The following is a 26,827-nucleotide window of genomic DNA, read 5'->3' on the forward strand; positions in this document are numbered from 1 at the left end:
TCCTTCTTGGCTCTAACATCTTGTGACCGAAGGCCCCTTTCAGCGATGACTTTCTATATTCTGAAGTCTCTTCCAGTGCCAACATGTTAATGTTTGTTAATGACAGAACCAGAGCCTGGGCCTGGAAACTTGGCATCTTGGGGTGCCTGGCTTGGAGGATTTTTCTGAGTTCTCCTTTGAAGACTCGGAATCAGGACGTCGGCGATGGCTGGAAGAAGTAGCTTCTTTATTCCCACAGCGTGTAATGGCTTTCTCCCTCAGACCCCACGTGAAGTGTCGGCACCCTGTTTTGATTGTTATCTGTGTTTATATCTTGCTAGGAAAACTCCAAATGGGGTCACAAAGAGTCTGACACGACTGAACAAAATGCTTCTATTTGATTTGTGAGCAAGCCCCATGAGGGCAGAGATGGTGTCTTATTTAAGCCTGTATCTCCTCCAGGCACTTAGCAAATGATTAGAGAATGAATGAATCTGTTGGAGCATTGCTACTGAGACCAGTTCCCTGAGGTATTGTTCAGTTGTCTCAGTCCATCATGCCTGACTCTTCGTGACCCCATTTAGGGGTCTTCTTGGTAAAGATACTGGAGGGATTTGCCATTTCCTTCTCCAGCTCATTTTACAGATGAGGAAACTGAGGCAGACAGAGGGGAAGTGACCTGCCCTGGGACTGTAAACCCAGGACTTCCAGTTTCCAAGTGCCATCTAGCTGCTTTACTAGTGACTCCCAGAGATATGAAAAGTTTAGGGGTGCTGGAGGGGAGTCCCCTGATTAAAGTGGTGGTTCTCCTCTGAAGCAGGCAAGTCCCAGGTGCCCCCCTTCCATCCATTTTCTTCTCTCACATCCATACCAGATTCTCAGAGGCCTGCCCGAGTTGAGTTTTGGAACGGAGTTGTACGGCTTGGGCCGGCGCCTAGCCTCCTGCTGACACACTTGTGTTTTTTGGGCAGGCTTTCCAAAAAGCCCAGGGGATCCGGAGGGGTTTCAAACCAGAGCTGCTACTGATGCTGGGACTGGGCCACCAGGCGGGCAGGAAACCAGGGTTCCACGCCAACGAGAGAAAGACCCCTTCTGCTCCACGGGCAGGGGGGCAGTGCTTGGAGCCAGAGGGGAGAGAAGGCCAGGGCTAGAAGAAAAAGGGGACCCGTGTATGTGTGTGTACGCGCGAATGAGACTGGGGAAGCTACGAAAAGAAGGGAGAGAATGCCACTGCTGGTACTCAGCAGAACAATTACAGAGAGACCTGAGAGAAAAAAAACCCTAAACAATTTGTGCTTTCTTTGTTGGTGAGTATGCATGATCATGAGCAACCAGACCATAAAGTATGGGTCAGGAGCAGCTGGGTGGCTCAGCGGATTGAGAGCCAGGCCTAGAGTTCCTAAGTTCAAATCTTGCCTCAGACACTTCCCAGTTGTGTGATCCTGGGCAAGTCACTTAACCCCCATTGTCTATCTCTTTTTCACTCTTCCTTTTACACAGTATTGATTCCAAGATGGAAGGTGAGGGTTTAAAAAAAAAAATAATGACAAATAAAGTATGGGTCCAGGGACAGATTAAATGTGAAGATTACTCTAGGGAAGGAGGAAAGAGGAGGGGACAAAAGGGAAAAAATGGATCAAGAGAAGATGAAGAACCTATTCTTCTCTTTTTGCTAGTGTCTGAGACCTTGGGGTCACATCTGCCATAATACAGCACAGCTAAACTAACTGCCATAGTTGAAAAGCCTTGGTGGATACTTTCCTCCTTCTCTTGTGTGAGAATTCATGGACCCTGAAGTCCTCAGGACCCCCATTCTCAACTGATGACTTGCATGTGCTGTTGCAATAAGCTTCTGTCTCTTGCATGTGCTGTTGTAATAAGCTTCCTCTTTCTCACCGGCCTTGGGATAGGAGTGTTGTGAAAGAGTAGGACATATTTGAGCTCCCTAAGCTGCCACATTCAAATTCCTAGCCCTGGCCTTATGGGGGTAGTGAGTGTCTCATCTCTAGAGGTGTTCCAGCAGAAGCTGGACGACTGCTTGTGGGGGGCATCATAGAAGGGATTCCTGCATCTGCTGGGGAAAGGTGGGATAAGGTGACTGCCAGTGTCCCTTCTCACTCTGGGAGATTCTAACTGGGAGTAACTTTTAGAAATGTGAAGCTTGGAATTGGATGGCATTCTCTAAAATGTGGGCCAGGAGGTGACCTATCCCAAGGAGTGGCTCCTCCAGCATCATTCTTCAATGAATAACAGAAAAAATAGGGTGTTAGAATGGGAAGGGACCTAAAATAAAGACCATGTAGACCCAACATCCTGCCCCCTAACTGGGGGGGTACCCCAAGGCTATGTTCAGGGCCTTCTCTCTCTATAATTTTTCTTGATGACTGTATCAGCACCCATGGATTCATCTCTGAACTAGAAGTCTAGAACATCTCAAGCTCAACGCCCCAAAACCTGTGATCATCTCCCTTCTTTCTACCCTTAATCAAGCCTATCTGTTTTTCTGACTTTCCTATTTCTGTCTAGGATAGCCCAACCTCAGTGTCATCCCTGATTCCTTACTCTCCGTCTTCCTACATATCTACTCAGTGGTCAGCTCTTGTCTGTCCCTTCCTCTCATCTGGCCCTCTTCCTTCCACTCATGGAAACATCACCCTTGATCAAGTCCTTACCACATCCCGTGTGAACTATACCAAGAGCCTTCTAATTAGTCTTCCTGTCTCATGTCTCTCCCCACTGCAATGCTCCTTCCAGGTTCTAAGGCAGAAGGTAAGGGCTGGGCAATGGGAGTTAAGTGACTTGCCCAGGGTCACACAGCTAGGAAGTGTCTGAGGCCAGATTTGAATTGTTGCTTTTATGATTTGACCTTGACTGAATTTCGGGCATAATGGGATTATAAAGCAATCATATCACACTTGTTTATATTTGTGTAGCTAGCAATATATGCTTTCCCAAGTTCTTTCTGTAAGCTATCTCCTTAAAAGAATCCTCAGGTTAGGGTCGGGGCAGGTACTAATACAGCTGAGGAAACAGCGCTTCAGTGGCTTGTTCAAGATCACACGTACAGGGAATCTGTAGCAGAAGCAGATCAGTGACTTTTCCCGTACCATTCTTTGGCCCCACAGAACGCTGCCTAATCACATATCTGCCTTGTAGAACTGGGGGGCCCAGACTCCCTCCAAGGACTGAAGGTGGCTCCTGGCAGCACCACCTTAGGGCTGGCTCTCCTCTGGGCCACAGGCAGGCTACCCTGGGGCTTGAGACCCAAGCAAGTCAGAGCCAGGGATTACAGGCATGGGCCACTGTATCAGGCCCAGTTTATAAGCATTTATTAATCACCTATCACAGACCAGGCACGGTGCTAGTTTGGGAAACACAGACAGATGTGAAAACAAACCCTATTTCTCAAGAAGTTCAAAATTGATTGGGTTTTGGGAGTAGGAAGGACAACATGTACCTAGTAAATTAAATGCAAATAATACAAAAGGTAATTGGGGAACACTAGCAATTGAGGAGAAATTAGGATAGGGTTCTTGTGGGAAGTGTTCCTGGAGGTGAACTTCAAAAGAAACAGGGATTCTATGAGGTAGTACCACAATCTAGGCCACGGGGATAGCCCTCAAAAAGGAACGAGAGGCCAGGAGTTGGGAGGACCTGGGTTCAAATCTGTCTTCAGACACCTCCTAGCTGTGGGATCCTGGGTAAATCACTTAACTGCAACTTCCTAGCCTTTAATGCCCTTCCTCCTTAGAACTGATATTTAGTATCAGTGAGAAGACATAAGTGTTAAAAAAAAGAAAGGAAGGAAAAGAAAGGAAGAAAGAAAGAAAAGAAAGGGAAGAAAGGAAAGAAAGGAAGAAAGAAAAGAAAGGAAAGGAAAGAAAGGAAAGAAAGGAAGAAAGAAAGAAAGAGAAAGGAAGGAAGGAAGAAAAAGAAAGAAAGAAAAAGAAAAAAGAAAGGAAGAAAAAAGGGAGGGAGAAAGGAAGGAAGGAAGGAAGTTAAGAAGAAAGAGAAGGGGATGAGATATAAAATATCGTATATCAGGAACAGCAAGCAAACCAGCTTAGCAAGAAATAGCGAGAGTGATGTGTAAGAATCCTGAAAAGGGAGGCTAGGACCAGTGAGCAATGGGCTTTAAGGGTCTATGTATTTATTCTAGGAACAAAAGGGAATCATATCACTAGAGTTTCTGAGGGAAGAGAGTGACTTGTCAATTTGGAAGTTGTGGAAAGGATGGACATGAGATGGGGAAAGACTGGATGCTGCAAGCCCAATTAGAAGGCTAACAAGGCCGATGGGGTTGGGCAGCTAGATCAGGCACAGTGGATAGAGCACCAGGCCTGGCTGGAATCAGGAAGACCCAAGTTCAAATCTGGCTTCTAACACTCACTAGTTATGTGACCGTGGGCAAGTCACTTCACCCTATTTGCCTCAGTTTCTTCATCAGTAAAATAAGTTAGAGGGAAAAAAATGGCAAACCAATCTAGAATTTCTGTCAAGAAAACCCTATATAGGGTCACCAAGGGTCAGACACGACTGAAATTCAAACAATAGCTGAAACTCAGCAACAAAATACTTGGTAAGGAGTTTCTGAACCTGGATGGTGGCTATGCAAGCAAAGAGGAGATAGACTGTAGAGGCGGAATCAACACTTGACAATTGACTGGATATGAAGGGCAAGGGAAAGGGAAGAGGGATGATGACTGAATTTGCAAACCTGGTTCACTGGAAGGATAATGATGCCTATAATGATGCCTTCAACACCAGGGAAGTTAGGAAGAGGAGATCTTTGAGGGGAAAGATAATGAGTTCTGGCACGGATGTGTTTGGCTTGAGACTCCTATAGGATTTTCCTTCCCTTCCCAGTCAGAGGAAGAGGGAAGTTCTTGGAACATCATAAATACTTAATAAAATCTTGCTGACAATCGATTGACGGTGTTAAGCTAAATTGGTGAACTATATGACTAACATTTCAAAGGGAAGAAAGTGAGGTCTGAATAGAAATGCTAGCCCAGGTTAGCAGAGAGAGAGATAGCCTGGCTGTTGTAATGAGGCTGGAGAACAGGTTTAAGAGAGAGAGAGAGAGATGGAAGGACAGGAAGACGATGGCAAAATGGGGGAATATGCCAGTTACAAATTGTGGAGCGGGAACATGTGTGGGTGATGCGATCAAGAGCGTGACTAATCCCACACAGGGCTGGAGCAGAGTGAAGATGAAGGCCATGAGAACTGAGGTTAATTAACAGGTAAGAAAGGGTATCTGAGGGGACATCAACATATAAACTGACTTCACTGGGTGGAGCGCCTTACGCATTGTTAGGGCTTAATAAATGATGATTGACTCAGACTGTGAATAGATGGGTTAAAAATACACACACACACACACTCACTCACTCACTCACTCGCTCGCCCCCCTTCTGCTGAAGTCGGTGGCTAAATGAGAAGACTGGAGTGTTGTAACTCCACAGGATAAGAGTAGCTGTCAAGATGGCGGGATGTTGCAACCTCAGAGTTGGGGAACGGCGGCACGGTGCATGAGCAGGGGAGGGTCATGGGTTCTCTCTTGATAAAGGTCAATTAACTTTGCTCTGGTCTGTGGCTGCCAACTCTGTGCCTGGTCCTCGCCAGCTACTTCACAGATAACCCACAATTCTGAAGTGCTTTCCTGACCACAACCCTGTGTGAGTTGGCTGTTTGCAGGATGACTGATTTAGAGCTGGGAGGGATCAGAGTTTTAGAGCTCGAAGAAAATTTAAGGCCTTTTCTTCCAACTAACTCATTGGGCAGATGAGGAAACTGAGGCCCAAAGTGCTCAAGAGAATTGCCCAAGTTCATACGGACATTAAATGGAGAGGCTGGGATTTGAACTTATGTCTTTTACTCCAAAGCATTTTCTACAGTTCATTGTGGGAACTGTGAAGAAGAGTGCGCTGATGGCTCCAAATGAACCTATCTTCACTGCTCTGAAACCAACTCAATTCACACATCCTGCTGGGTTAGGAGCAGTGTCTTTCTGTATAAAGAACAATGTGTTGCAAATAGAGGGGTAGTGTGATAAGTGGAAGCTGGGAGTTGAGACATATGGATTGATATTTGTGAAGTCACTTTATTCCTATGAGTCTGAGTTTTCCTAAATTTCTAAAACGAGGATAATAATAACTTGAGAAGTGTGGTAAATAGAAAGTCATCCTTGGTGCAAGAAAGACCAGAGTTCAGCTACCCACATTCAGAGGAAGAACTGTGGGAGTAGAAACACAGAAGAAAAACAATTGCTTGAACACATGGGTTGATGGGGATATGATTGGGGATGTAGACACTAAACGACCACCCCAGTGCAACCATCAATAATATGGAAATAGGTCTCGATCAATGATATATGTAAAACCCAGTGGAATTGCACTTCGGCTATGGGGAGGGTTGGAGGAGGTTGGGGGGGGGGGAAGGGAAAGAACATGAGTCATGTAACCATGGAAAAATAGCCTTTAAAAAAAAATTAAAAAGAAAGACCAGAGTTCAAGTCCAGTCTCTGACATATGCTGGCACTGTGATCCTGGATAAGTCATTTAAACTCTTAGTACTCTAGGCAATTAAGACTACAAGTTGCAGAGAAGGTGCCAGCCTGCATTGATAGAGGGGGTTTTCTCATCTGGAAGTATCAATGAAATCACAGGCTTAGTCTTTATCTCTACGAATTTCAGATGAGTGGGTGAAATGCCTCATTAGCTCTTGGGTTAGAGTAAAAAGTGAAGCAAGATGGGCAGATTCAGAGATGAAACACACAAAACAGGATATTCTCCAGGGGTTGAACACATAGCAAATGACTTGTCCCAGACAGGGATTAGTTAAATCAAGAAGAAAGCTCAGTACTGGTACAAACTATATATGACTATTTACCACCTCGAGAGGCGGGGAGGGAGAGAATCCAAATCACAAAATGTCAGATAATGATTGTCAAAAATTGTTTCTACATGTAATTGAAAAAAAATGTTTTTAAGTTAAAAAGAAAAAAAAGAAAAAGAAGAAAGCTTAGGTTCCTGAATTCTAGCCCAAGGTTTTTTTTAAAATGCATTGCAACTAAACTAATATGCTACAGAAAATGAATCTGGCAGATGAAAACTAAAAACTGGCTAAATCACAGAGTTTTGAAAAAAGCTATTCTAAAAATAGGTCAAAGAAATAATTTAAGAATCACTGGATTCTCTGAGAATCATGATTTAAAAAAAGGCTTGCATATTATATTTCAAGAAATCATAAATGAAAACTGCCCAGTCCTATTAGAGAGCAAAATTAAGATAGAAAGAAATTACTCATTACTTCTTGTAAAACAAAACAAAACAAAACAAAACAAAACAAAACAAAAAAAAGAAAAGAAAAAGAAAAAGTCCAAGAAATGGCATAGTCCAGAGCTCCCATTTGGAGGTTCATGACAATGGTTCAAGGGGTTCATACTAAAAAATTTTTAATGGATCATTAAGCAGCATGTGATTGTAAAGAATATTCTGAGAAGTATATTATATTACTCCAGGTCTTCAAAACACTTTTTTTGAAAAGTGATTTGGGGAACAAAAACATTGGGAAACACCACAAAGCAAAATGCAAATCTTCTAGGTCAAAGGAAAAATACTGTGAACATCTAGAAAGAAGCAGTTTACGTATCAAAAAAACACAGCCAGGATCACACAAGATCTGTCAACTTCTCCAAAAATGAGAGGAGATCTTGGAACAGAATATTCTGAAAGGCCAAAGATATAAGCTTACAACAAGAATAACTTGTCCTGCAAAAATGAATATGCTCTTACATAGAAAAAAGTTAATTTTTTAAAGGAATGGAGAATTTTCATATATGGATGATGAAAAGACCAGACCTGAGTAGGAATTTGAAATACAAACATGAGAACATAGAGAAACTTCAAAAGATAAATTGAGTTGAGCATCTGAGAAGGAAATATATGATGATATGATGCTAACTTTCTACTGAGAGAAGAAATAAAATTAAAAAAACAAAAACAAGTGTTTCTTCAGAACCTTAATGTCTTAAAAGGGTATTAAGAGAATTGAAGAAGAAAGAAAGAAGTCCTGGGGGCTGGATTAGTTAGTTCTGAGAGTCTGAAGAGGGTAAAGAAATACTTTAGTATAAAAGGAGGAAGAAACAGGGGGAAGATAGGGAGAATGGAATGTTATTTCTCTAACTAGGAGATGTGAGAAGAGTATGAAAACATGGAGGATGGGGTTGAAGGAATGGGCATCAACCAAACCTCACTTGATCTGACAAAACAAAGCAGGGCTGAATACACAGTCTGAAGCAGAAGTATATCAAACTCAATGGGAAAATAAGCAAAAAGATAGGAAAGGGAGAAAGAATAATATTGAGGACAGAATAGCAACAAGCAAAGTGTACCTCCTGATCCTGAACGAAGAATTAAAAGGGGGGGAAAAGCAAAGTAAGAATTAGAAGCTGAAGTAGTACCTATCAATTGGGGATTGGCTGAATAAATTTTGTTGTATGAATGTAATGGAATATTATTGCGCTGTAAGAAATGATAAAAGAAAAAATTTCAGAGACTCTTGTAGAATATGAAATGCTATAGAGTGAAGTGAATAAAACCAGGAGAACAAGGATGACGACAATGTAAAGAAAACAACTCTGCAACTACTCCTGGGGGTGTGGAGCCAAAATGGGGGAGAAAGTACATGGATCCCCATCTGATCTCTACCAAATTACCCTCCAAGAAGCAATGATATAATGCCTCAAAACAAATTCCGGAGCAGCATAACCCACAAAAAGATAAGGTGAAGTAATTTTTTAGCCCCAAACAACTTGGAAGGTCAACAGGAAGGATCTAGTGCTCCAGGGTGGCAGGTGGAGTGCAGCATGCCAGGGCAGGCCTTGGGCACAGTTAGAGCAGCAGCAAAAGCTTCCAGAGCTCTTAGGCACAGACAGTAAAGGGGAGTCGCATAATTGATCAGGAGATTACAGGGATCTTTGCTGGCTCTGGGTGCCAGACTTGTTGCACTACTCATACAGAGAATCAGGTCTCAGTCCAGGGGGCACGATCTCAGGGTGAGGAGGAATAGCAGAAGGCCCCAGTGCTTGTGACTGCTGGGGACCCTGGTCACAATTCCAAGGGGAAAAAGAGTGCTTGGGGTTACTCACAGACCCGGAGGATACTAAACACACCTCTCCTTACAATGGAGGAGAAGATGGGGGACGCGGGGAGAGCAGAATGTGTACCTCACTCTCATCAGAATTCCTTCAATGGTGGAAGAATGTACATAATCAATTACTTTATGGGAAAGCAGGAGGGGAAGGAGATGAGAAGGGGGTGAGGCTGATAGAAAAGAGGGCAAATTGGGAGAGGTAGAGGTCAGAAATGAAACAGGGGGAAATAGGATAGAGAGTAATACGCAGTAATCCTAATAGTGCAAAAATTTTACAACTCTCTCTAATAAAGGCCACATTTCTCAAATACATAGAGAAATGAGCTGAATACATAAGAATACAAGTGATTTCCCAATCGATAAATGGTCAAAGGATAGGAACAGGCAATTCTCAAAGTAATTAAAACTCTCAATAGTCATGCAAAAAATGCTCTAAATCACAATTAGAGAAATGCAAATTAAAACTACTCTGTGGTATGCCTATCAGATTGACTATTATGACAGAAAAGGAAAATGATAAAACTTAGAGGGGATATGGGAAAGTTGAGACACTAATGCACTGTTGGGGGAGTTGTAAACTGATAAAAAAAAAAAGGTGAAGGATTGTAAGTACAAAAATTTTTAAAGCAGCTCTTTTTTTGGAGGGGGCAAAGATTTTGGAAAATGAGATGATACCCATCAATTGGTCAATGACTGAGAAAGTTATAGCACGATTGTAATGGGATCCTATCATGCTGTATATTCTTTGAAAAATGTTGGAAACTGTTTTTACATGTAATTGAAAAAATAAAATTATATTAAATTAAAAAAAAAAGAAAAACAACCCTGAAATACTTAAGAATTAGGGTTGATGCAATGTAATGGCCAACCATGTCTCCACAGGGCCTGTGATGAAATGTGTTACTCATCTTCTGGCAGAGAGGTGATGGACTCAAGTGCAAAAAGAGATATACAATTTTATGTCACTGAGCATATGCTATTTTATGGGCACCATGTGGATTCTTTCTTCTTGAATTTGCTTATTTATTACAAGGATTTTTGTTTTTGTGTTTTGTCTTTTGGGTTGTAACTGGGGAGGGTAAAGTGTCAGGAGGAACTGTGGATTAGCAATAGTGATGCCAAAAAAAAAAAAAAAAGGCCACAGAAACATCTTTTAAATGCACAGATGGGAACAGACGGAAGTTCAGAAGGAAGCACAGACAAATGTGACAATTTTGAAAAGAACATGTGGAATTATTCTACATTTCAAAAATATTAGTGGTATAATGTATATGTAAGTGGTATGAAATGGAGATTCACCACTTCATATATAATCTTTTTGTATTCTGTTGTATATATGGAAATGCTTTGGGGGCATTGTTTAGAATAAAAAAATAAAATTTAAAGCTTTTTTTTTCATACTTCTTAACATAGAGCAGAATTAGAATTTTTAGAGGCAAACAAGAAGAAAGCCAGGTAGATTCCTCTCCTAGGATAATAGGTCTTAGAGATGGATTAGATTTTAAACCACAGTTAGGATCACACAAGACCTGGCAACTTTTATCATATGTGAGAGGGGATCTTGGAATAAAAATACTCTTAAGTCCTTCTCCTTCGTGTAATAGATAGGGCAGGTAGGTGTTCATTAGACATGTGCCTTCTATAAAAGGCTACCACCAAAGCTAGTGGGCACAGTCTCACCTGTCCGGTAGCCAGTATTGTTGAGGTACACAGCAAAGGTACGGATCTCATGCTGGGCTTGCCAGGAAGGTGAAGAGCAATTCTCATTGTTGGTATAGGTGTTGTGGTTGTGGGCATATTTTCCTGTGAGGATGGAGGACCGGGAAGGGCAGCACATAGGTGTGGTCACGAAGGCATTGATGAAGTGAGCCCCTCCCTGCTCCATGATCCTCCGAGTCTTGTTCATCACTTGCATTGAACCTGGAACAACAAAACCCACAAATGACCACAGGTACATGGAAGCTCTATAGTTATCTAAAGCAACCCACCAGAATACCTCCATTCAGAGCTCATACAGGCTAATTTATTCTTCAAAATCCTCAAGAACACACAAATCTGGGACTCCAGACACCTGGAATCTAATGGTGGCTCTACAAGAGAGACACATATGTTTTTGTTATTCTTTCTCGAGTATCTGTAAAATGGGGAGGTTAAACTAGATGCCCCAGAGATGTAGTTTTTATAACAGATATTGATAATTTCAGTCATTAAAGTCCCTCCATAACAGACCACTCTGCTTCTTCAACCTTGTCTCCCATTCTTCCACCTCCCCCCAATATTGATAATTTATAAAACACTTACAGTGTGATGGAAATATAAACAAAAGCAATAAAAGTCCCTGCCCTTTATTAGAAGTCTAACATAGAAGACTATATGCAAATAACTATGTATATACATACGAATGAGATAGAAGGCTATCAGAAAGGTGAAGGCACTATAACTTGTGGGGCCAGGAAAGGCCTTCCAGAGAAGACAGAATCTGAGTTGAGTTTTGTTGAAAGCTGGGGAAGCTAAGAGACACTTTGTAATGAGGCTAATCTTCTCAAGCTTCCCCTACCAAAGTACCCCTGGTCCTATATTAATACCCATGTTCATGCTGTCATTTATATTGTTCTTCCATCTTGGAATGGTTTCTCTTTCCTATCCTTCAAGGTTCATCTCAAATGGCCATTCTTATAGGAAGCCTTCTTTGATTCTCCTCTCTTCCAACAGAAGTTCTTTTTTCTTCGATTAACTCACAGCACAAATTTTATATTATTTTCATATGCATTCAAAGTCATATTTATATTAAGAATTCTCCCCTTTAGATGAAGTGATGTTATCTTATTTGTGATGAGTGGGATGGCATGTGCAGGAGGTGTGCCACACGTAATGAATGTTTCAGATGTCTGTAAATTGACAAGAAGTCTTTCCTGGTCCCCAAAATGCTAGGCCTCTCTTCCCTTTCCCCTATATACTCATTCTGTACATATTTATATACTACATATCTAAGTTTTCTCCCTGGAGAGAATGTAAGCACCTTGAGAGCAGGAATTATTATTATTATTATTATTATTATTATTATTAGGCCTTAGTCTGTCACAGGGGCTTAGCAAATGCTTATTGACTATATGATAACAAACCTTTTATCGACTATTAACTGTTGACCACGTGTTGAGAGAGATGTAGAGGGTGTCCTTATTCAGGTAGAGATTGGACCTGCCTGGGGCATATTCTGTGCTTCGAAAATAGCTTTTTTGATGCTTTAGTTTTTAGTCTCTGGTCCCCAAGGACAAAGAAGCACCATCCTTGGACATCAAAACTTCTACCAAAGTGGGTGTGAAACAGAGTCTTCCAGAGATAAGCAGGGAGAAAGCCAGGAAGTTTCCTCTCACCAGGGCAAAGGGCTCAGAGTTAGCACAAACTTTTAAGTACATTTGCTCTAACCCCCTCTTTTTACAAATGAGAAACTCGAGGTCCAGAGGGAGGAGGTGATTTGTTCCTGGTCATATATATAGAAGCGAGCAGCAAAGCCTATATTTGAACCCAAGTCTTCTGAAACCAAATTTAATGAGGTTTCCACTTTACCATGTCTCCTCCCCCCAAGAGCACACACATGCTTTCTATGGCATTCTCTGCTTGGCACAGAGACCCTCTGCTGCGTTTCTCTCGGGTCATCCAAGGCTAGTGGGAGTTCTCCAGGGAAGGGAGAGAAAAAAGCCGAACAGCTTATCTGGTTGAATAGAAACGTTCAGTAAGACATCTGGTATCAAGGCCACGCACCCCTTTTAAAAAGTCAGCAGGGAGGGGAGAGGGTGTAGACAATGCCAGGGCTTAAGCACGGCATGAAATCACCCCCTTGTTGAGCTGAATGAGGAGTTCAGCTTTAATCAATTCCTCCTGCCACCGGCTGGCACACATTCTACATTACCTTGGGCATTAATAAAGTTAGTTGAACTCTAAACGAGCACTTCGCCAAGGCAGGACTGTGCCCAACTTTTAGAACATTTCCTGAAATGCCAACGTTGGGGGCGGGGTGGGGAGAAAGAGCTGCTTTCCCAGATGGACCATCTGATTCCCAGCTTAACCAAGTGATTGCTAATTGTTCCTTGTGCACAATGAGACAGATACGGTACGGTATATACCAAGGTCTGCTTTCTGCTAAGTAAAATCAGGGAGTTGGGCTAGGCTAGGGGTTCTGAAGCATTTTTTCATGTGAGGAACTTTTGTGGTAGTCTGGTGGAGCCTAGGGATGCCTTCTCAGAATAACTTTAAGAAAAACACACCACATTTTCTTTAATAAAGGAAATGCTTAATTTCACTTAAAAGTAAGTAAAAGCCAAGTGAGGAAGGACAATTCTATAATCCCTATTCCTGGGGGAGAATGAAACTGATGGATCCTTTGAATTCAGGAATTCTGAGTTTCAGTAGGTGGCACGAAAAACCCCAGTAAATCCACTCCCCTGCTCCCAACTCCCCCAAGGAACAGAAGGGGTGTCTAAGGAAGGGTGAACTCGCCCAAGCAGGAAAAAAAAGGGCAGGTTTATCCTTCTGTGGCAGTGCCAATCACTGAGCTCAGGTGTGACCCTGGGCAAGTCACTTAACCCCCATTGCCTAGCCCTTACCACTCTTCTGCCTTGGAACCAATACATAGTATTGACTCCAAGACGGAAGGTAAGGGTTTAAAAAAAAAATACTGAGCTCAGGCTCATGAGTTGGGGGGGGCCACTCTATTTTCAGTTTGGGCAAGACAAGGAGACATATTGTTAAAAAAAAAGAGGTTAATAAAAATAAAAATTTCATTTCTTCCCTAAATCCATAGATTCCCCTAAAATCCTAAGAACTCTTGAACTGTGATCTTTGCTGAAAACAAACTCCTTGCAGTCTGATACTATATGTCTTTTTTCCCTTTTTTACGCCTCTTGTCCTAGGCCCTACCTTGCTCTAAAGTAGAAGGCTTTGGACACACACAGGTGCTTCATAAAATGTTTGTTGAATGAATGAAAGTAGCAAAAGCTTGAAAAAGGCTCCTTGAAGTCAGGGGCTGTGTCTACCCTCTCCTCGGTGAACCTTGTAATGGCCAGTGTGGTCCCGCACACTCCTGGCACATTCAAGGCTTGCCCACTGATGCTGATCAGAAGAGAGAACCCAAGTGGCATAAGCCAGTGTTTCTTTCTGTCTCTACAGGTAGTGTGCAGACGTATTTCCTCAGTAGCAGAGGAATGAAAGAGGCCTGGTATTCCAAGGTCACCCCTGACCTTTCCCTGGAAAGAGGACAATAGCTACCTGGTGGATGGATTCTCCGGCAGTAACTAGCTTGAAACATAACATTAGGCAAAAGGAAGTAAGTCAGAACATGCAAGGCCAGTTCCTGCTTGTGGATTTTTTTTTATCCCCTTAAAAAAAAAGTCTTCATGCTTATATTGTTATCCCTCTAATTTCTATGGCAATTAAGAAGATGGTGCATTGGTCTGCCAGCTCTGGGCACAGTCTGCTTGTCGAGTGAGCTCACCCCTGAACAAACAGGCTGGCTGAAGGAGGATTTGGTTATTCTGCTATTAAAGTACAGTTTTAACAATCCCCTTAAATGACAGAGGCATCTGTGCATAAATAGCACTCCATGTTAAGCCTCCCCTTGGGGACAGTAACCTGGTTTAATAAAACTGCGTAATGACACAGCTCTATAAATCAACCATCTTTAATACAAAAACATATGATCTAATCGCCTTCCTCAGCCCAAGAATTAGAACTAATACAGACTGACAGTTCTGATGGCAGGTAGGGCTCTGGAATACCCTTCCGTGCTGAGCTAAAGAGGCCAGCCTTAAATATTTTAAACAAGACAAACCAGCCAACCAAAACTTATTTTCTCCAACACAAGCCTGGAGATGTTGAGAGAACAACAGAAAACTGTTTTCTTTCCACGATGGAACCTCCCTGCTGTGTCGGGCACTAAGGGAAGTCACCCTCCTTCCTTGTCACAGGCAGGCGAAGGACTTGGGGGGCAGAGGGCTGATTTGGAGAGCTTTGATTTAATTCAGGACCCCTGAATGTCCGGAGGCTCCATTCGCTTAAAGGCTGGGTGAAGCTGATCACAAATGGTGCGGTCTAGCGGATGGCTGGGTTCCGGCTCTAATGCTACCGTGAATCTGTCGGCTGAGAAGGCAGTGTGATATGGTGGGAAAAGAAATGGATTTTGAACCAGAAGAGCGGGTTCAAATCCTACCTCTGCAACTTAGTACCTGGATAACCTTGGTTCAGACATTTTCCTCCTTTGGTCTTTAGTCTCCTCGTTTATTTAAAAAGAAAAAGGGTGCTAAAGTGTAGAAAGCAAGCAATAAAAATCTATTATTTTTTTTAAAAAAGAATCAAATAGGGGCAGCTAGGTGCTCTAGAACTAGGCCTAGAGGTCCTGGGTTCAAATATGGCCTCAGAGACTTCTAGCTGTGTGACCTTGGACAAGTCACTTAACCTTCTTTGGCTAGCCCTTTCTGCTCTTCTGCCTTAGAACCAATACTTAGTATTTATTCTAACAAAAGGCAAGGGTTTTAAATTAAAATAAAAAATAACACATTTGTACAATTCTTGTTACCCCTCTCCCTCCCACCTTTAGTGTAAGCTACTTGAGAATAAGACTGGGTGCCTGTGTGACTCCAGGTAAGTCCCTTAACTTCTCTTCTAACTCTAAATCTATGATCCTCTGGTTGAAGACTGCCTCGAAAGGCAGCTAAGATTTAGTTAGGAAGGGGAGGGGGCATTGCATTTCTTGGATGGGGGTGGGTAATGGGATGAAAATGAGCAAAGGTAGAAAGCAAAGCTCGAAGCTTGCCCTCTGATCTCTGGGACTGTTTTCTTTGAACCACAAGCTCAGTATTTGTTTGCCTATCCTCATCCGTTCCTCAAGGGTTTCTGGAATGCACGCAATGTAGCTGGATCAGCTTCTGAAAAGCCTGTTCAGTTACAATTACTGTTCTGTAGCCAAATCCGAGCCGGGAGCAAACTGGCCCCTCCAGAAAGATTCTGCCCACCATGGGAAGGGAGGCCAAAGGGCAACCCGAGAATCTGGGGCCGGGGTTGGAGGAGAGGAAATCCTTTTGTTTTCCAATTATGCTTGATTTCCACCCTCGTGCTGGAATCCGCTCCCGTCTGTCAGCTAGCAATAATTATACTGTGTGTGCAACTCAATACAAAATAATGATATTGGATTTCCTCCGATCTGTTTTTTAAACGAGGCGTCTACTACAGTGGGAGAAATTAAAACCCTGTTTGAAGCTGGGCGTAAATGACTAGGAAGGATTTGTTGAGGCCTTAGCACCGTATGGCCATCAAGGAAAACTTGCTCTTGAACCTGAAATCAATTAAGCAGATGTTTGAAGAAGCAATATTGGATTTTTCATTAACGAACATTTTATTGTCTGAGAGATTATGTGATTAATTTTCCCCCTCCCTTCTGCCAGCTCCAATGATAATAGTATTTGAATGAAAGCCCTGCTATCATTATCTTGAGTCACCGTGGATAGCGTTATGGACTTAGGAATCAGACAGGGCTGGGTTCAAATCCCACTTTGGATATTCACTTCCTGTGAGATCCTGGATAAGCTGCTTAGTCTCGGTGGGCCTTGGTTTCCTTATTTGAAAAATGAGAAGATTGGACTTGATGAGCTCTAAGGATCCTTTTGGCTTAAAGTCAAAGATCCCTGTGGGGGCTCAGGGAATGAGGATGCTAAAGGATCCCTTGGTATCCTTTAGGACATACTGTCCATTTCCTGAACATTACTCAATGCCTTTATATAATACCATTATCTAGATCAGTGATGGGCAAACTTTTTAAAGAGGGGGCCAAAGGAAAGGAAATGCTCATCTATCAGACTGTTTCTAAGGCAACTCTTTTGAAGTTTCATTGTATTGTATCCTCTTATTGTATTTGTCAGATTAGGAATAATGTCCCACAGCTGGAGAGAACATTTCAGGCTGCATCTGGCCCATGGGCTGTAGTTTGCCCATCACTGATCTAGATTATTAGAAAGGGCCCTGAGTTTAGAGTTACATAAGATGAGTTCAAATCTCAGTTTGGTACTATCTGGAGTAAATCCTTCCTTCTCTTAAAGATTCATTTTACTCCTCCATAAAAGGAACTAGATCATTTCTAAGGCCTATTTGGCTATAATTTATCCCTGTTGTTCTGTAGAGAAACATTCTTTTTCTTCATTTCAATCCATCTCTCTTTCCCTCTCCCTTCCTCTTTCCTTCTGCCTCAGGTCATCCTCTCTAACCCAGGCTGGAATGGTAGTGGCCCTTCAAGGACCCCAAATTCCACTCATCATCAGGCTTGGGTTGGTTCAACCCTCTTTAGGCAGCCTGGTGGTTTCTTGCTTCCCTTACTGAATGCTAGACTCAGCACGGACACCTGTTCAGCTTTAACTGAAGCTCAGAACTCCTGAGCTCAAGCTATCCATTGTCTTCCTCAGCCCCATAATTGGGGATTGTTGTTGAGTGCCAACATATTCCATTTTCCACTTCCATTTCAACAAATATCTATTAAGTGCTGGTGAAGATTAAGGAAGAAAGGGATATAAAGATTAAATAAGGCACAATTCCTGTCTTCAAATAACTCACAATGTAGCAGGGGAAGATGGCACATTCATATATCATGTTAATACAGAATGTTATAAATCAATTGGCAACATTTATTAAGCACTTGCTGTTATTATTATTATCACTACTACTATTTGCCAGGCAATCTGTTAAGTGCTGAGGATTCAAAGAAAAAGCAAAAACAGTTTGTGCTATCAAAAGGGACATACCACACAAGTGCTATATGAGGTGGACAGAGAGATGGATCAGGGATGGAGTGCTAGCCTTGGAGTCAGGAAGAGCTGAGTTTGAATCCTACCTCAGACACTTACTAGCTGCCTGGCCTTAGGGAAGTCACTTAATCTCATCTGTAAAATGAGGAGGTTGGACTAAATGGCCTTTAAGGTCCTTTTCAGCTCTAATCTATGACCTTATTGGAGTGGGATGTTAGGGGGAGAGAACCATTAAAGACTTTAGAGGAAGATCAGGGAAAGTTTCACAGTTAACATAACACTAAGGTTAGACCCACTAATTATTTCTTTGACCATCTGAGACATATGGCCCTTTGTATATTCATCATTAGCTCAGAATCAGTAGGGGATTGCCATTGAAGTGGTCTTATCCTCCACTGCCCGTCACTGGGAGGGGCCACGTTAAGCCACCCAAGCTCTCTTTTGGTCTAATCTCCCTTTTAATGATATGCAGCTGCAAAAGACACTGCACTATTAGATATGGATCCCAAAGAATTTGAAGTGAAAAGAAGGCCTTGTATATTCCAAAATATCCACGTTGCACTTTTTTTTTTTAAACCTTTACTTTCCATCTTAGAATCAATACTGTGCATTGGTTTCAATGCAGAAGAGTGGTAAGGATTAGGCCACTGATGGGCAACCTTTTGAGCTCGGTGTGTCAAAATTTGTCAAAAAAACGAGCATAACTGGGCTGGTGAGTCACTTTGAGAAAAAAACCATAATTCCGCGATATTTATAGTTTAAATAACAAAAATGTATAATTGTAATATATAACTGTATTTAACACGCCAAAATAGGTAAATTAATATAGGTAGAATTGTCATCTATAGTGCATAGAGTGTCTACACTACACTACAGCAAATGTTTCATCCTCGGCATGCAGCCCCTTAATTCTCTGTATGCGGCTGCGTGTCATCAAAAATGGCTACGTGTGTCATAGGTTTGCCGTCACCAGGCTAGGCAATGGGGTTAAGTGACTCACCCAGGGTCACACCACCAGGAAGAGTCCTACTCTACTACTCTTTGTGATAATAACTAGAAACATAGGGATACCCATTGCTAGGAAATGGCTTGGGAAAACAATAGTATACCAATGCGATGAAATGTCATTTTGCAGTAAAAACTGATAAGTATGAGGAACTTGGAGAACCACAGGAAGATTTGTAGGAATAAATGAAGAGCTAAAAATAAATAGAACCAAGAGAATGACATGTATGACTAGAACATAAATGAAAAGATCATCAAGAAGTTGTTGAACTCTGATGGAAAAATCCTTGAAAGTCCTGATGAAGAGATTGTTTGTCCTTCATTTTCTTTTTTAAAACCCCTACCTTCTGACTTAGAATAAAAATTGTGTTTTGGTTTCAAGGCAGAAGAGTGGTAAGGGCTAGGCAGTGGGGGTTAAATGACTTGCCCAGGGTCACAGAGCTAGGAAGCATCTGAGGCCAGATTTGATCCTAGGATCTCCCTTCTCTAGGCCTGGCTCTCAATCTGCTGAGCCACCTAGCAGCGCCCCCATCCCTCATTTTCAAAGAGGACCACTGACATCAAGAAGCAATGCCTTGATTGGGCATGAATCGGATCTAACCAAGGCAGAGTTTCACAAAGCCAATAGCCTCACTCTTTCTTCCAGAGTCACCAAAGTCCAGTGCCAAGACAAAAGCCAGGACAATTGGTGATGGTCCAGGATACCGTGGCATCTTTGACATCTGAACAAGCTCTTCAGTGCTCCACAGCTTCAGCTTTAGCCACCCTCATGAAAACAAATCGTTTTCATCTGCCCATGGGAAGTCTTCCCATGCTTGGGGTAGACACACTCCGAACTCACCCATTGGCCTGCTGGTTGCCCTCAATGTAGTTTAGCACATCTGTCAAGATGATTCTACACAGCTTCTTGGAGCCAGAGCTGGGAGTGGGACACCAGAGGTGGATGAGCAGCCCTGAAGAGGGCTCAGCAAGCCCTCACACCAGATGTGTGAGCCTTGCCTGTACACCCCGTACACCCTTCCTCAAGGCAGAGAAGTAGGGGATTACTAGGAAAGAAGATGGTATACCCTGTCAGCCTAGGTTTCTGTATAGGGTATTTTTGCTTAGTTTTTTCTTTCTCACAAGGGAGTGACGAGTAGCAAGATGGGAATTAGAGAATTACCATGATGGAAAGACAGAAGACATCAATACAAGGAATTCTAACAAAACAGAAAGACCAGTGTCTCCACTGTCCCTGTGGCAGCACTTACCTCCATCTCTAAAATGAGGATGATAACCCAAAGAGTATCTACCCAGGGGAATTATCATGAAGATCACAAATTTAGGTTTAGAGATACGTGGGCCTGTGGAGTCTGAAAAGTGCTTGTTTTGTAAATGGCAAAGCACAAGAGAGATGAGGACCATTGGTGCCATTTTCGAGACTATTGGTTCGGCTTTGGAACTATGGCCGAGAGGAAGCCAACTATCCCACGGGCGAACTATACCCACTGCTATGGTCCCTTAAGACTGACAGAATCCCTGCTCATAAACACCCTGTAGGGCTGGAAGTACAGGTTACTATTATCCTCAATTCAAATATTAGGGAAGCTGAGGCCCACAGAAAGGAAGTGATTTGCCCAGGGTCTCAAGGTGAAGCTGAGAATGAAGATTTCAGTGTTTTTTCCACTATTCCAACAGAGGGGGTGACTATTAGTGGGATTGGCTTCCTCAGCGTGTTCCTCAACTCCATCTCCCTCAAAATAAGCAAACAAAGCAACCGGCTGGTTTATAGATAAGGATGATAGTTCCACTTCTTAGATCACCCAGAGAAGGATGGGAGAGGGGAGGTCCTTTGATGTAGGAGTGAGTAAAGGTCCCTTGCTTTATTTGTGCCTGTAGGGCAGAGCAATCTTCTGAGGCCTGGCCTGGACTATAGCTCTGTTTCCTGCCTCCCCCCCAACCAAAAGTTTTTCCCATAGTGAGCTGGCATCAAGGACTGGAATGGTCTTGATCATTGCCAGACTGAAAAAGTAGAAGAATGTGTTTTGAAAGCTAATCTCCAGGGTTGGTCACAATGAGTTTCTCCACAGCTCCGGCACGACAACACCCAGATTTATTTTTTCCCTTCTTGTTCTTTTTTTCCACCGTGGGTCAGCGTGGGTGCCAGGAGGCTGTGACAAGGAAGAACCGGATTGGTCGCCCAACATTTCCCCTGTGTGGCGTAGGACCTGGGCATTATCAGGCCAGGCTTCAAGCCATCTGGCCCCAAGGTTCACAGGACATGGGATTCAGAGTCACTCCCTTGGAAATCCAGGCCATAAGACAGGGAGCGGTTTCCCCCTGCTAACAGACAGGGAAGGGAGAAGTTGATCCCAGAGGGAAAGCCCTTGGGCATCCTTTTTACAAACTGGCTTTTTACACTTGGACCACAAAGCAAGCCTGACAGGAAGTCAATGATAAAAGTGGCTGAGGGCTCCAGAGGGTACTGTCCCACCTCTGGAATGCCCTCCCTGCTCTCTCTGCCCACTGAAATCCTACGCAGCCTTCAAGGCCCAGCTCAAGTCTCTCCTGTTACTCCATGAAGCCTTTCTGAGCCTCCCAGTTGGGAAGGAGGACTCCTGCCTTCTCTCTCACACAGAACTTTGCCTCTCAGATAGATATTCCTCTGTTTGGCTTTTAAAGCCCTTCACAAATTGGCCTCAAACTCTCCAGATGCATCAGGCTTTACTCTCTTCAAACTGTACAGTCCATTCAGACTGGCCTTCTCTTTGTTCCCTATAACACAACACCCCAGCTCCCACTTCTGTGTCTGTACTGGCTGTCCCCCATGCCTGGAATACACACACCCCTCTGGCATCACCTTCCTCAGGAAGCCTTTCCCTCCCCCCACTGCTAGTGCCCTGCCTCCCTAGAGGCAGATTCTGTATTCAGATTACATTCATCTTGAATCTACTTTTTCTGTACATACTTATAAATGTACACATAAACTCTGATTAGGACTGGGAGATATTTCCTTATTGTCTTTTTTTTTTTTTAAACCCTTAACTTCTGTCTTAGACTCAATACTAAGTATCAGTTTCAAGGCAGGAGAGCAGGTAAGGGTTAGGCAATTAGAATTAAGTGACTTGCCCAGGGTCATGCAGCTGGGAAGTATCTGAGGTCAGATTTGACCCCAAGGTCCTCTTGTCTCTGGACCTGGCTCTCTAGCTACTGCGCCACTCCCTGCCTCTCCTTATTGTCTTTTTATCCCCAGCACCCACTCCAGTCAGGGCTTGTGAGTTGATTTCCTCACTCTCAATTTTGCATTATGCTTTTTAGTTTTCTGTCATCTCTCTCCCTAATAGAGTCCTTAAGAGCAGGGGCCATCTATCATTTATCAGTGCGCCTCCCCTAGGAGGCAGCTCAGGAACCTGCATACAGTAGGTACTTAATTAGTGTTGATTAGACTGAATCTGCTCACCCTGCCTACCAGAGGAGGTTTCAGTGAAAGCCCTGCTCTGCTCTCCAACTAGAAGTTTTGTTTTCTCTGTGCCTGTGAAGCAGTCTACATGTGAGTGGCGAGCTACTTTCCCTTCAATGCAAGGAAAAATGTCTTTGCAACGAGAGGTGGTGAGCCCTCTGTTGCTGGAGGCATTTAAGTAGAAGCTCTATGGAGATGGCGCCTCTGTATGGGTATGGATGGGACTAGGTGATTTTTGATATTCTTTCCATGATGACAACATGGTGCCAAATCTACCAGAAAGAAGACTGCCACTAGGAATCGAAGGAGCAGGATGTAGGTGCGAGAGTTTGTTTTGTCAAAGTTACAGATTTTAAGATTTAAGGACCAAAGTTTTGTAGAATGGTGGACAAAAAACCACTGTGGTCTGACCTGGGAAATACTGAGGGGAGAGAGTAGGCTGAGCTCTGGCTCAGAGGGCACTTGGACACTTACCTGGGAGCAAAGGAAGTACCACTCGACTTAGACAAGCCTGGGCTTCTGCATCATTAGACAGGGGTGGTCAAGGCACAGCGGCCACACGGGACTTACTTCCTTTGGAGGGGGCAGGAAAGGACTCTTTCATTACTAAGCAATTCATTGTCTACCCATAGGAATGAAGTTTTTTGATGGCTAAGTAGGTTTGAAACACATTCTCTTCATTCCTTTTTTTTTTTTAAACCCTTACCATCTGTCCTAGTATCAATTCTAAGACAGGAGTGGCAAGGGCTAGGTGATTGGGGTTAAGTGACTTGCCCAGGATCACCCAGCTAGGAAGGGTCTTGGGTCACATTTGAACCCAGGTCCTTCTAACTCTAGGCTTGGAGCTTTCTCTACTCCCTAGCTGCCCCTTTCATTCCTTCTTTACATTTACATAGCCACCACTTGGGCTCAGAGCCTCACCAGCGACTCGCACAAGGTTGGCAGTGGTAGGACATTAGAGAAGATCTAGTCCTCACTTTTACAGAGGAGGAAACTGAGGCCCAGAGAGGGAAGTGACTTGCTCTAAGGAGGGGCAATACTATACCTTGGTAATCTGAGAGTGGTAGGGCCAAGGATCAGGTCTCTAACCCCCTCTTAACATTCTCAAAACTAGAATTAGTATTCTCTCTTCCCAACCTGTCAAATATTGACACATTTTGTAAAAAGATAATGCACATAAGAGGTGAGATTATACAGAATTCTCCCTAAAGCAAAGAATTCTTTTAAAATGTAAATTTCTAATTGATTTGACTTATCCCTTCTTTCTATAAACTCTCCCAGCACACCGGGTATTTATTTGTATACATCTTATCTTTCTCCCAATTTAATGTCTTTGAGGACACCCATGCCCCTTACTGAGCTTTCCATCCTCTCCTAGGCTGCACATAGTGGGCAATTCATAATTGTTTGCTGAATCAAATGAAGAGATGGGAGCTTTCTTAAAGTGGGAGCAACTTCAAGGGATAAAAAAAACCATGTGTAGAGGATAGTCTCAGTGCCCCAGATTGGGACAGCTGAATAACAGCAGAGCCATAACTAGGACATTTGAACCTTTGGAGACACCATTCCTCGGCCTCCAACCTCTTCCAATCTTTGGCATCCATTACACCAGCCTGCTTCTTCTGGGGCAGGATGGTGTAATGGATGGAGCATTGGGCCTGGAGTCAGAAAGACCTGCATAAGAATTCTTCTTCATATACTTGTTAGCTATGTGACTTCTAAGTCAAGTCATTTAACCTCTCCCAGGCTCAGTTTTTTCAACTTGAATTGGGAAGATTAATAATATCCACCATATAAGGTTGTTCTGAGAATCAAATCAGACAATAACATGCTGCTTCTTTTTCTTTTTTTAAAACCCTTATCTTCTGTCTTAGAACTGATACTAAGTATTAGTTCCAGGGCAGAGGAGTGGTAAGGGCTAGGCAATGGGGGTTAAGTGACTTGCCCAGGATCACACAGCCAGGAACTGTCTGAAGTCAGATCTGAGCCCAGGACTTCCTATGTCCAGGCCTAGCTCTCTATCCACTGAGCCATCTAGCTGCCCTAGTAAAAAGCTTTTTAAATCTTAAATCGCTCAATATGGTTAGATGTTGTTGTTGTTGTTCCTGGGAATTAAAGTCTGTGGCGGTGTCTACGCCTTTGCAAAATCCCTTCCAAAGACTGCCCCAGTGTTGTTGCTTTTCTTTCTTAACCTCTTAGATAAAGAGAGCTGCCCGAAACAGAAAAGTTCCCTGTGGATCATTCAAATGGGGAATTTTCCTAACCTTTCTAGAAATCTAGCCTGATGGTTTTGCAGTTCACTGACCATCAAGCAGATAGCTGAGTGATTCTGACAAGCTCAGAATTAACCCTTGTGATAATCCCAATTAGCTACCTGGAGTGGCTTGTCCACCACTACAGCAAAAGAATAAAAATCTGCTCTAAAAAAAAAATCACCCATGTCAATTAAGGAACAGGATAAATTCCTAATCTTAGCTTTATCAGGTACCAGTGCCCAGCCAGACCTTAATTGGTGTGGACAGCTGTTCACTGTGCTTGAAATTGGAAAGAGGCCTTGGATTATCTTGGAAAAGAAGGCTCGAGCCCAGAGGAGTCGTACAGCTGCATCACAGAGGAGCAGAAAATAGCAGATGATAAATTTTTTAGGACCACCCTCTGGACTGAAAGTTGCACCAGACTGTGAGCTAATGGGTTCAGCTTTTTGGGACATGCATTATTGAACTGAGTCTGTCTTGTGGTTTCAAAAGCATTGTCGTTTCCCCACCTCCTAGAAGGAACTCAACCCATCTTCAAAGTCAGTTCAACTGCTACAAAGCTCCAGCTTATCTGTTAGGAAGAAACACTTTAGGGCACTGATCTGAAGCCTAGGATACTGGGAACTTACAGGAGGAACAGAACCTTTGTCGGATCAAAAACCTACTGTGGTTTTTCTTTGGCTCCCTTGTCCAGATCACGCCCATGACTACCTTCCTTTCATGAGAGGAGCTGGCTGGTTCTGGATGACAGCTGCCTTGGGAGACCGCCAAGGGCCTGACCCGTGGGTGCAGCGTTTCAGGCTTGACATGCGCATCTCACAGTGAGAGAAAGGAGTTGGTGCACCACTCAGTCAATCCGTATGAAGAGCCGACTATGTGCTAAGAACTGTGCCAAGCACCAGGGGATACAAAGAAAGCCACAACACAGCCCTGCCCTCGAGGAGTTTACAGTCTAACAGAGGAGACTACGGGTGACCAAAATATATAGATTGTCACTAAGAGGCATAGAAGGGAGATAGCTGCCTTTAGGGGAGCTGGGAGAAGCTTTTAACAGAAGGTGAGATTTTAGTTAGGATGTGAAGGAAGTCAAGGAAGTCAGGAGGATGAGTGAGGAGGAAGAACAGGCCCCAGGCATAGGGAACAGTTGGTGAAACTGCACAGAAAAGGGGGCAGCTGGGTGGCTCAGTGGATAGAGAGTCAGGCCTTGGAGACAGGAGGTCCTGGGTTCAAAGCTGACCACACCTCGCTGTGTGACCCTGGGCAAGTTATTAACACCCACTGACTAACCCTTGCTGCTCTTCTGCCTTGGACCAATACCCAGTATTGAGTCCAAGATGAAAGGTAAAGATTTTTTTTTTTCAAATGCACAGAATTGGGGAAAGGTGTGTGTTTGGTAAGCAATAGCAAGATGACCAATGTAACAGGATCATAGACTATTTGGATGAAAATAAAGGGTGAAAAGGTTGGAAAGGGATAGGTTATGAAGGGCTTTAAAAGCCAAACAGAGGATTTTGTATTTGATCCTGGTGGCAATAGGGCTCCCTATCACCTCTAGGATTGAATATAAGCATTTATTAAGCACCTACTATGTGCTGAGGTAAACGCTTTACAAATATCATCTTTTGCTTCTCACAACAACCCCAGGAAGTTGATGCTTTTATTACACCCATAATTCTGTAGCACATTAAAGTTTCCAAAGCACATTTCCCACAATAATCTTACAAAGTTGGTTGGCAGAGGTAATCCTTGTCCTCATTTTATAGATGAGGAAACTGAGGCACCATGGTGGAAGTGACTTGTCCATAGTCACTCGACTAGTCAATTTTAAAACCTAAGACTCCTAAAAACAATTCTACACCCCTTCTCTCCTGATACTGCACCCTGGTGCAGGCCCTCATTCCCTCATGCCTGTACTATTGCAATAGGCTCCTGGCTGGTCTCTCTGCCTCTTGTCTCTCCTCACTCCAGCCTTCCTCCACTTCCCCACCCCTCAACAAACTCCATTGGGAATTCTTGTTATGATTTGGTCCTGGTAGCCATACCCTGAAACCTAAATGGTACATGAGGAATTCTTTCCTTTCCTCCTTCCTTCTTTCTCTCTCTCCCTCCTTCCTTCCTTCCCTCCCTCCCTCCCCTTCTTCCTCCTCTCCCTTTTTTATTCCTTCCTTCCCTCTCTCCCTCCTTGTTTCTTCCCTCCCTCCCTC

The 26,827-nt window shown here is 43.2% G+C and overlaps 1 protein-coding gene across 1 annotated transcript in view; it reads right to left on the bottom strand.

Annotated features, from left to right (window-relative positions):
• Positions 1 to 26,827, bottom strand: part of SULF2 (sulfatase 2) — a 129,878-nt gene that overhangs the window by 75,709 nt on the left and 27,342 nt on the right. The window contains exon 3 of the mRNA XM_044659623.1: positions 10,819 to 11,058. Coding sequence (XP_044515558.1) covers positions 10,819 to 11,058 — 240 coding nt within the window. The remainder of the gene's footprint in view (positions 1 to 10,818; positions 11,059 to 26,827) is intronic.

The sequence above is a fragment of the Gracilinanus agilis genome, chromosome 2 (genome assembly GCF_016433145.1).
Source record: "Gracilinanus agilis isolate LMUSP501 chromosome 2, AgileGrace, whole genome shotgun sequence".
NCBI lineage: Eukaryota > Metazoa > Chordata > Mammalia > Didelphimorphia > Didelphidae > Gracilinanus > Gracilinanus agilis.